The 15658-nt window shown below is 36.4% G+C and overlaps 1 protein-coding gene across 1 annotated transcript; it reads left to right on the top strand.

The window, feature by feature from the left end:
• The first annotated feature begins 3106 nt into the window (after positions 1–3106).
• Positions 3107–11972, top strand: LOC135157365 (uncharacterized). The gene is made up of 5 exons (XM_064112613.1): positions 3107–3381; positions 8069–8141; positions 9480–9571; positions 9826–10012; positions 11818–11972. Exons 1-5 carry the CDS (start codon positions 3298–3300, stop codon positions 11970–11972), a joined length of 591 nt encoding a protein of 196 aa, XP_063968683.1. The 5' UTR covers positions 3107–3297.
• Positions 11973–15658: the final 3686 nt, after the last annotated feature.

Genomic DNA, 15658 nt, shown 5'->3' with positions numbered 1-15658 from the left:
GAGGGGGACTATCTGTTTGGTGTGTATAAGACTATCCACAATAAGCCATTTTCATTGTATTGAAAAAACCAACGTCGAAAAATTTTCAAGCCCCCAGATGCCCCGCCCCCCCAAAAAAAACCCCTTTTTGTCTATAGCCGCGCCTGGTAACAGTAGCCAAAAATTTCCCAGTCATAATCATGAAGGAACATTCAGGCAGTGGTTTAATGAGGCACAGTTTTTGAGGGGCCAGATATGGCGTATTGGGCAGAATTTATTCCCCCCAAAAAATGAAAATTGCGAGCGAGCGAAGCGAGTGAGCAAACATTTTGAAATTTTTATTACAGAAATCAAATTTTGTGACATTTCGACATAGTATTCAGAAAATTATATCATTTTTATCCTTCTCCTTTTCCTTTTCTTTCCTTTACGTTTTTTTTGTCTCTTCGGCGGTAGCGTAGAGAGTAAAAGAGTAAAAAGAGCAAAAAAAGAAGAGAGAAATGCACAGTATGACGTATATGTGCCAAAAAGCTGCATGATAAAATTCCCGAGCGAGCGAAGCGAGCGAGAAAAAGTAAATCTTTTTATGAAAATCTATCTTTGAGAAATTTCTGACATTATATTCAAGAAATAGGCTCTAACATCATATCTTGCACTTTTCATTTGCTTTTCTTTCCTACTTTTGTTCTTGCTTGTAGAATTTTGGGGGGCAATGGCCACACAGCCAGTGCTATGCAGGTGGGTTCAGAGGCAAGCCCCCGGAATCTCTTGATATCAAAGCCATAATTTTTTTAAACCTTACAGATTGCCGTTATTTTTAATTAAATCGCAGATATATACGGTATATTTATTTTACACGACACATCAATTCAACGCAGTTGCGCAATTAAACAAATATTTTGAGGGGTTACAACATAGCAATGGGGGAGCATTGCCAGCGAGCAAAGTGAGCCCGAAAAAAATGGCCTTTTGAAATGAAATTATATTTATTTTATAGATTTTTACATTATAATCAGCAAATAACATATTTCATTATTTTCCATTCATTTCATTACCTGGCCTCCTATTTTCTTTATTTCCCCTTCGGTGTGGACCCAAGACCCCCCCCCCCACCCCTGTACGCCAGTGATTGAACGAAAGTAAAGCTTAATGTAGGAAGGGTCCTTATAGGGGCGTTATAGAGCCCTTTGAATGTTACAGACGGAGAGCCCCTACTGCTAGGGATATGGGTCAGAGCCCCTGGTAGCTTTGGACCTGTTTGAGATAAATTTAGCCAAAGTAAACTTAGATACTTTTTGACGGTAACTCTTGCCAGCGTAAATCTTTACCTAGGTAGGGCATGACTAACAGGAGGATATTTCAAGCCTTTGACTATGGACATTTTTGTCCTGATTGCGACCATTATTGCATAGAATTTAGCATGCTTCATGTTATAGGCAGTCCTTCTTTCGTCCCGTTCCTTATTTTCCAATCCTCGACAGCCCGGGTCGTGTTACTAAGTTCTTCTTTTTATCGTTTTCCTTTTCTTCGTTATCCAAATTAGCTCTTGGCTCATCCATTCTACCTTATTTTCCCGCTTTTGTTTGCTATTTTGTCATTTTTTTTTATTCATTTCCCTTTCTTACTAATCATGCTAAGGTATAAGTAGGCCAATGTTCTTTCTCAAATTTTCTTCCTTTCCCGCTTCCTTTCCGTTTTCCATAATTATGTTTTTTCCTTAATAATTTTGTTTACTGTTCCCTTTTTCAATTTCCTCCTTTCCTTTTTCCTCCTTTCCTTCCCCTTTCCCTTTCTTTATTATTTTCAAGCTCCTTCTCCTTGTCTATAAAATGATCCATGGTCTCGCCCCATCCTATCTTCAAAATCTTATCTCTCTCTGTCCCTCATCCTCTGCAACTCAACGTCTCCGATCTTCTTCTACTGCTCACCTTCGACTATCTCTAGGACCCCGCACTTTTACCCGTTATGGCGATCGTGCTTTTTCTGCTCTTGCCCCTAAACTCTGGAACAATCTCCCCATCTCCATTCGTAATGCATCCACTGTCGAATCTTTCAAAACACTCCACAAATCTTACCTCATTAAGCAGTGCCCCCACCCCACCTCCCTTCATCGTTACGCCGCCGCTCCCGCCTCAGTGGACTAGTGTATATATGTGCCTTATCAATTTCTGAATAATCAATGTAATATCACTAATAGGTATCCGTCCGTGTCTGGTATCTTTATAATTTTTGCAGTCCCTTAATTAGTCTTGGCAGATGTGTGACCACTATTTTAATTTCCACGCATGGGTGACATTTTGCCGTTCTTGAAAGTGAATGGAATAAATGTAAAGAATTTCTTAATTGGCTAGCATGCATCCAGCATTATCGATTATATTGTCTACCTCAACCACAATGGAATATTGAAGTTGATGGTTATAGTATTATAATACCATTATCAGCATTGCAGGTGATAGAAATAAACTAATGTTAGATATAAAATCAATAATTATGATGAGGTAATGGTGTTGGTGATAATGGTGTTGACGACGACGATGATGATGATGATAAGAAGGAGAAAGCGAAGGGGAAAGGAATAGAGAAGAACAAAAGGGTTGAAAAAGAAGAAGGAGAAGAAGAAGAAGAAGAAGGATGAGAAGAAGAGAAAGAAAAAGAAGAAGAAGAAGAGGAAGGAAAAGAAGGAGAAGAAGTAGAAGAAGAAGAAGATAAAAAGAAAGAAAGAAAGTAAGAAAGAAAGAAAGAAAGAAATAAAGTAAGAGAGAAAGAAAGAAAGAAAGAAAGAAAGTAAGGAAGAAAGAAAGAAAGAAATAAAGACAGAAAACGAAAAAGAAAAATACGAAAAATAAAAATTTGACTCTACCTGTCTGAAAGAAATTAATGTAAATGACATCAAAGATATCGAAAATTGCAAATGCATTATGAATTTAATCGTATAGCAATGCATATCTCTACAAGACCACAATTCCTCCAATATCTTTCCAAAGGCAGACATCATCTCGCCGGATTCCCATCCATGTTGTCATGGTAACCGCGAAAGGTGTGCATCATCATCACCATCATCCTGCAGTGTTTTCCCAAACAGCCTGCCAAGCTGGTAATTTCAGAGGATGAAAAGTTGCCTGGATTGCGTCAAACATGCATTGCTCTGCATGAGATAGTGGCGTAGTTACTTATTTTTAATTTTTTTAAACGAAACTTTGATAGTCTGTTACACTGTTAAAGAGGGACAGTGTTGATATTGATATGGAATAAGATCAGTTGCTGAAAAATTGTGATTGATTCCATTTGGACGGCGTTGCTTTATAATGGTGTAAGGATATGTTATCTGGATACAAACTTTTCTTCAGCAAGTTTGGGAGAGAAATGAATCTCGAAATGACGGAGGCGAAGTTCTTTCGAATGGTAAGTACATGTAATTCCTTTGGGCCTACATGTATTTTCATGATGTATTTAATGCATTTGGGTCCTATTATTTATTTTGCAGAGTGTTCTTTTTATTTATTTAGGGACATTATAGGAAACAGCATTTGCTGAAAGAAAGAAAGAAAGAAAGAAATGAATGAATGAATAAATAAATGAATAGATTATAAACAGATAGAGAGATAGATAGATATAAAGATATATAGATAGATAGATAGATAGAAAGATATATAGAGAGATAGATAGATAGACAGATAGATAGATAGAGAGAGAGAGAGTGATAGATAGATAGATAGAGAGAGGGGGAGAGAGAGAGTGTGTGTGATAGATATATAAATAAATAGATAAATAAGTCAATAATTAAATGGATAAAAATAAAGGAAATTGATAAATTAAATAATTAAGTAATGGAAAGATGGACGGATGGATGGATGGATGGGTAAATGGATAAATGGATGGATAGATGAATGAATAGTTGATGAGTAAATGAATGAATGATGGAATGAATGAACGCATGTATGTTTGAATCAATGTATGAGTGAATACATGGATGAGTAAATGAATGGATGGATGGATGAATGAATAAGTAAATAATATAGGATTTGTATGGCGCACGTATCCACCTTGCTATAGGTCAGGGGTTCTCAAACTACGGCCCGCGGGCCGGATCCGGCCCGCGGAGCTTTTCAATCCGGCCCACGAGACTCTGTTGGGTTTTTTAATCACTTTTAAGTCACAATATGAAACATAGCTCAATATATACATTGTGTATCCTTTTAGACCTAACCGTCATAAAAGTAATGGCAGTCAAATAAAGTTGACTTTTAAACAAAGTTTAGTGGAGTCTTTTCTGTCTGTTCGATCTACTTTTTTATTAGATGACCAGCGCTGTTCTCACCATGTTTGGATCTACAAACAGGTGCGAAATTGCATTTTCCACAATGAACATTTTAAAGAACTAACTCATACCGAAGTACCTTGACAGGGGCCGTGGAACGGTTTTCAAAGTGGGGGGGGGGGGGGCTGGCCATGCAAAAAAAAACATTCATATCATGGTCATTTTTACGTTTTTGTACATGGTTTTGGAAAAAAGTGGGGGGGCAGAAGCCCCCCCCCCCCCCGCCGCTTCTGCAGCCCCTGCTTGACCAGAGAAGATTTGCACCAGTGCCTTCGTCTGGCAATTATACCTTTTGTGCCAAGGTTCAAGCAACTTTTTGTTGACAGACTGTCACTTTTCCTATATTGAAAAAGACTAGGAGACTGAAATCCTTGTTAGAGTCTACGACAGACATGCTCTATTATTCAATCTACTTTGACTACAAAAAATATTGATACTTCAAGACATTATCTGTCTCCCCGATATCAGGTATGTATAGGTACAATCTAGATTCCTTTTAACAAAGTAATACAATTTTGTTATCATTAATATTGAATCTCGCTGTATTTTGAAAGCTTTTCTAATTTTGCCTGCGTTCCATATGAAACTGTTATAAATTTGCTGGATTAAATGCTCCCAAAATAGGGCCAGATTGCACAAGAGAGCATCTAGGACCCCGACCGCAAGGGTATTTGCGCTTCGCGCACATTTTTTCTAATTATCCACTTCATCCTGGCCCTTTCAGGTCTATTTGGAGTCTCATCTGGCCCTTCAAAGAAAAAGTTTGAGAACCCCTGCTATAGGTGCTCAAGACGCTCCTATATTACCCCGGCCGCTGAAAGACCTTTGAAAGACCATGAATTCTGGTTGATCTTTCAGAGGTCTCTCAGTGAACCTAATGGTCTTTGAGGTCTTACACGAGTCCTGACCAATCTTTCAGTGGTCTTCATGGGCTCCAAAACTTTTTGAAACGGTTCAAAACAGTCTTACAGGAAAATGGTCTTTCAGTGGTCTTTCAGCGGTCTTTCGATGAACTTTCAAAGGTCTTAATAGTCTTTCAATGATCTTTCGGCAGTCTCTCAAGATTTTTGTGGAAATCACTGTAAGACTCATGAAAGATCATTGAAAGATCATTGAAAGACCATTGAAAGAACATGCAGGCAAAGTCCATGGAAAGAATTCTGAAAGATTCCTTGTTGCATAAAAGATCTATGAAAGACCATTGAAAGATCTCTATAGGACTAGTCTAAGACCAGTAAGACAAGAAATATCCATCAGTCTTTCAGAGTTCTTTGAGGGGTCTTTCTGAGTCATTCCACAGAGATGAAAATTTTCAGTGATCTTGAAGACCGCTGTAAGACGTCGCCAATTTTAAGTCTTTCAGTGGTCTTTCAATGGTCTCCGTTCTGTGGAATGGGGGCCTAAGCTAGCCTACCGATTCTGGTGCGCACAGCTTTTTGAGGAATTACATGTACTTTCTGCCGGTACTCATTTACCTCACCTGGGTCGAGTGCAGCACAGTGTGGATAAAGTTCTTGCTGAAGGAAAACACGCCGTGGCTAGGATTCGAACCCACGACCCTCTGTATGAAAGACGAGAGTCAGAACCACTAGACCACGACGCGCCCACAAAATTGAATGAATTGGTGGGATGATGAATAAATAATTTTCTGTATATAGTAATGCTCAAAATTGTATACATAGTCTTTCAATGAAGCAAATAATTTTCAAAATGAATTTTCAAGAGACAAATTGTATTTAAATGTATAAAGGATATTTATGATATTTGTTACGGATGCTTGTCTTGAATAATATCATAGTATGATCCTTAAATTATGTTAGTCATATAAAGCACTTATATTGCAAAAGGTTTACAACGTAAGATATGAAATAAACATCAAGAAATTGACAGTGATGCAAGTTTACTTGCAGTAATTGCAATGTGTTTATACATAAGGTTATTGTGGATAGGAACAAGACAGAGTTAGAAATAAGATGTTTTATTTTGAAATATGTGCTTATGAGAATAAAAGAAAACGAATGTAAAAAATTAGTATTGAAAGAAAAGAAGGAAGGATCAAAGCAAAAGTTTACTTGTCAATAAAAGGAATTGTTATAAGATCCATATAAGTCAATTAAGAAACTCAAATCTGATTTGGTAATTTACGGCTATTGATATTTACACTCTAAAAAGATTGAGTGTAAATTTACCCATTGTTGTGTAAAAAGGGAACAGGCATGTTTGCTATGTAATTATTCCCCCATATTGGGCAAAATGCATGTTCAAAGGGTAAATTTATATTGCGTAAAATTTGCGAAGTATTTGGTATACCATTTTACCCAGAAAACATACATGTTCCATTTGAACTCAATATTGGGTAAACTATTTTTATATTCATGATTTCCAATTTATTATGTCAACCTTTGATCTGAATGTGGATAAGTCTCTCATCGAGACAAGAAAAAAGGAAATTAAATCAATGCGATACAGTAAAATTAAGAAGCTATTACGGAGACACTTACTGGAACGTAGAGAATCTATTTTCAAAAGCCCTTCATGACAAAGCAGTCTTTGTCGAAAATCGGTGAATCAAAGCATCAGTGTCGTCCGAGACTCTGGACCAAACGAAGTGTTTGCAAGTTTTCGTCAGCTCCCGAATCTTAGGACGATCGGCTGTCCCGGTTCACCAACTTTCGACAAAGACCTCTCGATTAATAAGATGTGCTGCTATGTCAGTTAACAACAAAAACTATGGTTTCGACCGGCGTGTATATAAATATATATAGAGGACCCCGGGGCATCAATCAGTTTACTATGATGTTAAATTGGTGATGGTTCAACACCCGCATGTGTTATTATAACACTTTGGAGTGTTACTTTGTCATTCTTTTATGTTATTTTCATGCTCTAGGGTGTAATTCTAACGCATAAGAGTTTGCCTTTTGGAACACGGACTAGTGTCAGATTTGGTTGTGTGGTCTAGTGGTTATAGAGCATTGAACTCATGATTGAAAGGTTAAGAATCTCCACTTTACCCGAAAAATGCCCGAGGGTAATTTTTTTTTTCTGTAACGGTCAGCCAATATGACTGATTAACCAAGACGTAAAAATGTTTCAAATGTAATTGGTTATATATACCAGCTTGGCGTTGATGCGGCAGACAGCTGCTTTGCCGAGTTCCTACTGGAGTTACCTTAACAGAAAAACAGGTTAATACCTCTTTTTTTTTGTCTCGCCTGTAGGCGCCGCTTATCCTTTAAGGCGGCGGCGTCGTCAACATTGAAATATTAACCAAGGTTAAGTTTTAGACTTGAAATGTCATCATAACTTTGAAAATATATATATATATATATATATATAATTTTTTTTTTTTTGGGGGGGGGGATAATTATTGATCTTGGTTGTTTTCCAAGTAAGCACTGCTGCCAGTGTGCGTGGGCGGAGAAGGGGGGGGGGGGCAGTCTCACCCTAATCTACAGCCACAGACCCTGTTTGAAGCTTTGACCAACAAGTGTGTCTCCATGCACAGACTAGACCATACAAAACTGAGCGAGAGGGTCTTCAGTACACAAGGCATGAGTAGGCTGCACATTCAGACCCTTAAAAGAAAGAAAGAAAGAAATGGAAAGAAATGGAAGGAAAATAGGACAAACTGATTCATGCATGAGCAAAGAATATCTAAATTATTTCAATTTATGACTTTCCTGCGTTTAATTCAGTGTAAAGTTGCATTTTACAATATACTTCAACGTTGTTATTTAAAAATTCTTAATGATATTATTCCATTTGCAGTTGATTTTGATGATAGCGATTCATAGTGTACACATGCAAGACGCCGGCACTGCGGGACAGTCCTGTGTTGATAGTACGTATTTTATTTTCTTCATTCTGCCTCTCCTCCTCCTCATCATATTAATTATCATCATATATACATCATCATCATCACCACCACAACCACCACCACCACCGTCAGCAGCAGCATCATCATCATCATCAGCAGCAGCAGCAGCAGTAGCAGCAATCATCAGCATCATCATCACCATCATCATCATCAGTAGTCGTAGTATTTTTAGCATCATAATCATTTTAACCTTCACCATGATATCATCATCACCACTATCTTCCTCCTCCTCCTCATCGTCATCAAGCATCACCATCATCATCATCATCATCATCATCATCACCATCACCATCACCTCCCTTGTCATCAACCTCGGTATCTTAATCACCACAACCACCATCATTTATATTTGAAGAGCTCACTTGCAAAAGGGGTTAGGTCCATTTTTCAACAAATTTGATTTTTTTTGGTCTCAATGTATAGATTTTTAGTAGCTCTATGAGATGATACCAAAGAAAAGTTGAAATTCCCATTAAAAAGTGATCTAAAATGGCAAAGAAAAATCACTTTTTTTTTCAAAAGGGGTTAGGTCCATTTCAGTTTTGTTGCAAAAGGGGTTAGGTCCACAATGATAATTCTCAAAATAATATTTTAAAAAATATGAAGACGGGTAGATTTCTTTTATACCCAATTTTATGTTCTCATGGTAGGGTATCATGAAAATTTAATTTCGCATAAGAATATTGCAATATTGCAATTTAGTTTCGCATAAGTATATTGCAATATGGGAGAGTGGACCTAACCCCTTTTGCAAACAAACTATTCTGAAGAGCTCATTTGTCAAAAGGGGTTAGGTCCATTGTTCATAATTTTTCATTGTTTACTGTCTCAAAACCTCTATATTTTTAGTGTTTCTGATGAAAACAACAAAAATTTGAAATTCACATGAAAACGTGAATAAAAGTGGCAAAGAAAAATCACTTTCTTAATAAAAATAGATTGGATTCATTTCAGTTTAGTTGCAAAAGGGCTTAGGTCCACAATGATAATTCTCAAAATAATATATAGAAAAAAAAATGAAGACAGGTAGATTTCTTTTATATACCCAATTTTATGTTCACATGATAGGGTAGTACATCGTGACAATTTAGTTTCTCATAAGAGTAATGCAGTAAGTGAGAATAAAAAACATGGTTTTTCTCGGAATGGTAAAAAGTGGACCTAACCCCTTTTGCAACTAAACTCTTCATTTTTCTCCTTCATATATTTTACCGCCATTTTTCTTCTTGCTCTAGATTTTTTTTTTTCTTAATCGGACCACTTTTCCTTTGCTCCTTCCCTCATAATTATTCGATCACCAAGATTCGCAGCCGCCATCAACTACCTACTGGACAGATTGGTACTCAACGGAAGACTCTTTAACCGATACCGGCGAGCAGGAAGATTTTTTTAAGGTAAAGACTTGAAAATTTCAGATTTGACAAGCCCAAAACAAAAAAGAAGAAGAAAACAAGTTTTCACCTTTCATAGGGGGGGGGGGGGGGCACACTTGTGTTATAACGGCATATTTACATTATAATTTGTTATTGTGCCTCACAAATGGGGAGGGCGGGGGGGGGGGCACGGGCTGACTGTGCCCCATCCCCCTGGATCCCCCAGTAATTGTCCCTTTCTAGATCCTTATGTCTCCTTTTTTCCATTCGTGGAGGTATGCACATCAATCCAGGAGACCGAGTGCCGTGAAAGGTTCACCCATCGTAGTCTTGACGAAACAGGCCTGTCTTTTACTAAAGGATGTGATAACGGCGTGCTACTCTGTGAAAACTCGGGAAGATCTGGAACCGGTCAGGTCTGCGTCGACATGGAGATGAGACTAAAGTGTGCAGTCCCTGAAGGTAAGGTTTTTTTTTGCCGCATGAAATTAATTTAAAACTAGATTTTAATTCGTCATGCGGACGAATTAGGTGGTCTGTCATGATTTTTCATTCAGTGTCGGCTAATGTTGTATGGAATTAATCATTTAGATATGATTGATAATCTTCATCATAGACATCATAGGAATAAATTTTGACCATTGCTAAATGTGATTATTAATGTGGTGATGACAATCGCGGATGATTATAATGATGGTGGTGATAATGCAAAACGGTAAATACGAAATGAAGTTTGGAGCACGTAAAACGCCTTAAAAACTCCTCAAAATTTTCAGACGATTTTACCCAAATTAGTTTTTCAAAATAACGTATTGAAAGGCGCCTTAATTTTCACAACAGCTAATCTTAATCGACAGTACTTTAATGTTTTTATGCAAAATCTTTTTTTTAATTCTTTGTATTGTCAGCAATTTTTTTTAATGATTTCAAGCAAGAATTTTTACAACATCATTGGGAATAAATTTTACAGAATACTTGAAAAATCATAGGTGATACTTTCTGAAAAATAAAATATCTTTAATATTTTAATTCAAAATTTCTGCTAATTTTAATAATTTTTGTGAGAAGCTTCACAATGTAACAGTTTTACACCGTTCACTTTAATACTCATCAGGGATGTATTTGATAAAAGAATTAAGTATATTTTTTTGGTAAATGTTTGCAAAATCTCTGCAAATTTCTAGACATTTCACATAATATTTTCCGTCAAGAATTTTCAATATCCATATATTAATTGTGTAAGACTTCGAAATTTACCTGAAAATTCTTTCTTGATGGTTTTTGCTGAAAAAAGTCAGGTAAAATATTCAAATACTCGCAATATTCCTGCAAAAGTTCGGGAAAATGTGTAATTAACTAAATTGCACAATTTTTCATTTGACAGAAGGTACCTGAAAACTTGTTATACGTTATTTAGTAAAAAATGACCAAATAGAAAAAAATCCAGGAATTTCCGCAAAAAGTCCAGAATGAAAGTTTCCAACCCAATAGCATCTCAATATTGCAGCGTTTCCTAAAAAAAAAATGCGTAAATGATGTTTTACAATGTTAACATTAACCTTTATTAAGTTCCGGCAAAATTACAAAAAATGTCCTACATAAAAAACCGCAATGCAAGGGGGCTTGAAATTTTCAGCAAGACCGTACAATTGATTAATAAAAAATGTCCGTTAAAAATTTCTAAAAAATTAGGTCCTGAAAAAAATTGGAAAAAATTAAACAAGTCATAACACATTGATGCTGTGGTCAAAAATGAAAATTAATCACACGTTATTTGCAGAGAATTGTCTTAGCTAAATCGTATCGAAATTTGAGAGAAAACTGACCAGTAATAACGATAACGAAGATACGGTCAATTACGTTGATGTATGTTGCAAAAAAAATGTAATTTTCACTAATAACTTAATCTTGACATAATTACGAAATCTCCAAATGAGATATTGACTATATCCAAGAGTGAGAAAAAATTTGGGGTCAACAGACTCCCTGAAGAGCTACAGTGAATTTTATATAGGCATATTTTTGCCCATTTATGACTTATTTTGCAAGTTTGCACGCGCGAGTAATGCAAATTTGAATGGACGCGCATTCCCGTATTATTGGTCGTAAGAATAGTATATCTGTGTGTGATCTGAATTGGGTTTGAAAAATTCTTCTGCAGCAACAGTACTTCTGAATGTTGCTAGTTCAGTCAAAGCTCATGAAAGGTTCTTATTTGGGACGAATGATGCTTCTTTTTGTTCATTTCTTTTGTTGAATGAATCCAGATCCGCTGCCAGAACCCGACTTTCAGTGGTCGCTGAACGAGTTGGATAGCGGGAACACTCGGGGAGCAGTCAGACCATGGAAATGCTGGGACGAGCCACTTGTGCAACTTGTCACCCCTATTAAAGGAAGCATATTCGGTTATGTAGACGGGTAAGTCGAATATGCCATTCCTGATTTTATGACTTAACGTTAGTGAGGAAAAATATGCAACGTTTTCCTTTTATTCCATTTTCTATTTTGGGCATTTAGGTGACATAACCTGATAACGCCGTAACATCTTGAACTCCACAATGTTTCAGACCATAATAAGGCTTCATTAAAGGTCACGTCCAACCCAGAAAAATTGTTGATTTGAATGAATAGAGAAAAAATCAAACAAGCATAACGCAGAAAATTTCAATCTAAATCGGTTGGAAAAATAAGAAATTTATGACATTTTAAAGTTTTTTTTTCACAAAACAGTTATATTCACAACTTTATGACATGCAAATGAGAGAGTAGATGATGTCATCCACTCACTATTTCTTTTTTAATATGCAATATTTCAATTTTTACATCTGACAATAAGGACCAACTTGACTGAAGCATAAAAGGTTAGGACATTGGAGATTCCACGTCTTCAGGGAGGAATAAAACTTTGTTTTACATGCTAATGAGGAGAAAATGGGAATATTTTATATTTCATATAATGAATTACATTATCTATTGCAAATTTCAGATGCAAAAAATGCTTTTGATAGATCAATTTTAACTAGAAGTAAATCGATTTCTATTCTTGTTGATTCAAGAAGCAGACCATCAATCAATTGCAAATATGTAATGAAATGCAAGAAGAATATAGGGGACAGTATAGATCACTTTTCTTGAAATACATAAGAAATAACATCCGGCGGAAGTTACATAACGGATTAACGTTGACCTTGCGGAAACGTGGTCAAGATAAAGGTCATTATCAGGAAGCCATGGAGAGATTAAAGGGGGGTGGTTCGGATCACAAGGAAGCCACGCCCCCCGGGTGTATGAAGGGGGTTGGGTATTAAGGTTGGTAGAGGATATCTGCCAGGAGGAAATACATGAAGGACTCGGATCACAAGGAAATCACACCCCTCCTGGGCAAGGGGGGGTTGGATTAATTTATGTATACAGTGTTGCTGTATGTCATGAACCTGCCAGGAGGAAATACATAGAGATGGCATGTGCAGTAGGTGGATGAATGATAAAACAGAGCATACGAGGAAAAAGTTTCTATTTTGCCAGCATTGATGCGCTGTGGCGTCTCCGGCGTCACATCATCATCATGGGGTTGTGGGGTGTAAAAGAGGTTATGACAGCTGCTACAACTCGCCATTTTACCAGCATTGTGGCGTTGCGGCGTCACGGCGTCACATCAGCATCATGGGGTTGTGGGGGAGGGGGTACCTGGAGTACACCATTCACCTTATAATTTTGGTGATTGAAGAATATAACATTTTTCGTGAGGCATACATGGTTATTGAACAATGGAATAGATTGCTTTGATTTTTGAGACTGTCTTCACATGTTAAGGTATTGAAGCAATGTACCGTCTTGAATACACATTAGGCATCTTTTTGTAAAGGTGTATCTTAATTAGTTTGGGCAAGGGGCTCCAAAATAAGGGTGCCACTGTCCACATGTATTATTTGATTTGGGTCAATACGTACGTCACTCTCGTAGGATCATTATTTTTAAGTGTTTTTGTTATTATCATTTATTATAATAGAACCTAGCTCAGTGTGACACACTCTTTATTTTTGTCCGATAGAGGGCAAGAAAATCGACAATCATTTTAGAATAATTTTGTGCAGGGACAGTTCTTTTAGACATGTTCAGAAACTCCCCTTAATGGGAAATATTATAATTGCAGATAGAAGGCGCTAAATCACATCAATTCGTCAGACACAAAGCACATGGAAGAAAAAACACACATCTAATGGAAAAAATGTATTTTATATCATTAGTATTTATTATTATCAAATCAATGCAAGTTTAAAACAATTAAGATATTAAAAAACAATGCAGATTTCACATATATAGGAATCTAATATAAGTGTATCAGAATTTACATTTTCATTAACATATATGGTCACTCTCTTGGAACTTTATGTCAACATGGATAAAGTATTGATTTCAACATGATGATAGATCATAAATACTTCTACAAAGTCTATTATTCATTATGTGCACTGTTTTCTGTATAGAGTTTGAAGCATATATATATATATATATTTATATATATATATATATAAATATATACAGTGCGTCCCAGAAAAAATGAAACCGAGATTAAGCGATGAAACAGAAAAAGAAGAACATATCAAAGATATATGCCATATCACTATTATTTATTATCATCAAAGAAATTCAAGTATAAAACAATTAATTTTAATTTATCAATGATATGACATAATTGAAATCACGGTATTGCGGTATCGTTTTTACGGCGTTACGGCAATAACAAGCCGGCATTAATGTGGCGTTACGGCGTCTAACGATGATGTTACGAAACACTGAGCCGTTGTATTGTCATAGTTCGACAATTGTGGTCAACATGGTCAAAGCAATATAAAGTGGTGATGCTATTGTTACATTATCATTTGCAAGCTAAACATCTTCAAGTCAACATGAATACTCTCTCAAACCGATTTGCTTGTTCACTATGCGATAAGACGTATAGTCGCAGGTTTGACGTGAAGAGGCACGAACAAACTGCGCATCGAGAAATGGAAACCGATGAGGAATCAATTGAAACTGAATCTGAGAATGGAGACTCCAGTGATGGCGAAACTATCAAAGAGGGAGATTCTGAAATGACAGAATCAGAAAGTGAAGAAAAAGAAAATGGAGATCCAGAAGATAACTTGGCTTATCAACAATGGCTCAAACAGGCCTTAGCAGCAACAGCTGAGATGAGAAATGAAAAATATGATAAATATATCTCAAGAGGCATGAGCGAAGTAGAAGCTCTAGAAAATGCTCACACAAAAGTTTTATGGGCAGTAAAACGAATCTTCTTCGACCACTACTCTTACTTCTTGCGAAATAACTTGTATCTTGAAGAGGATGACACCAATCAGGACATTCTGTCTGACATCAAAGAAAGAGTAGACAGTGGCATGGATATTCGGAAAGCAATTCAACGCGTGTTGGCCAGACACGGAACAAAGTTTGATGTCCTATTTCAATACCAGGAAGAAGAGGAGGGTGAAGAAGAGATGGAAGAGACTGAAGAAAGTGACAACTAGTGCACATAATGAATAATAGACTTTGTAGAAGTATTTATGATCTATCATCATGTTGAAATCAATACTTTATCCATGTTGACATAAAGTTCCAAGAGAGTGACCATATATGTTAATGAAAATGTAAATTCTGATACACTTATATTAGATTCCTATATATGTGAAATCTGCATTGTTTTTTAATATCTTAATTGTTTTAAACTTGCATTGATTTGATAATAATAAATACTAATGATATAAAATACATTTTTTCCATTAGATGTGTGTTTTTTCTTCCATGTGCTTTGTGTCTGACGAATTGATGTGATTTAGCGCCTTCTATCTGCAATTATAATATTTCCCATTAAGGGGAGTTTCTGAACATGTCTAAAAGAACTGTCCCTGCACAAAATTATTCTAAAATGATTGTCGATTTTCTTGCCCTCTATCGGACAAAAATAAAGAGTGTGTCACACTGAGCTAGGTTCTATTATAATAAATGATAATAACAAAAACACTTAAAAATAATGATCCTACGAGAGTGACGTACGTATTGACCCAAATCAAATAATACATGTGGACAGTGGCACCCTTATTTTGG

Source organism: Lytechinus pictus, chromosome 17 (assembly GCF_037042905.1).
Source record: "Lytechinus pictus isolate F3 Inbred chromosome 17, Lp3.0, whole genome shotgun sequence".
Lineage (NCBI taxonomy): Eukaryota > Metazoa > Echinodermata > Echinoidea > Temnopleuroida > Toxopneustidae > Lytechinus > Lytechinus pictus.
The sequence above is the reverse complement of the archived record's forward strand: the minus strand, read 5'-3'. Positions and strand labels throughout refer to the sequence as shown.

Excerpts from the sequence above, each read along its gene's own strand:
- LOC135157365 (XM_064112613.1), top strand. The coding sequence starts at position 3,298 with ATGTTATCTGGATACAAACTTTTCTTCAGCAAGTTTGGGAGAGAAATG. Across the intron at positions 9,572-9,825 it reads AGCAGGAAGATTTTTTTAAG|GTATGCACATCAATCCAGGA; the intron begins GTAAAGACTTGA and ends CCATTCGTGGAG. Across the intron at positions 10,013-11,817 it reads AAAGTGTGCAGTCCCTGAAG|ATCCGCTGCCAGAACCCGAC; the intron begins GTAAGGTTTTTT and ends GAATGAATCCAG.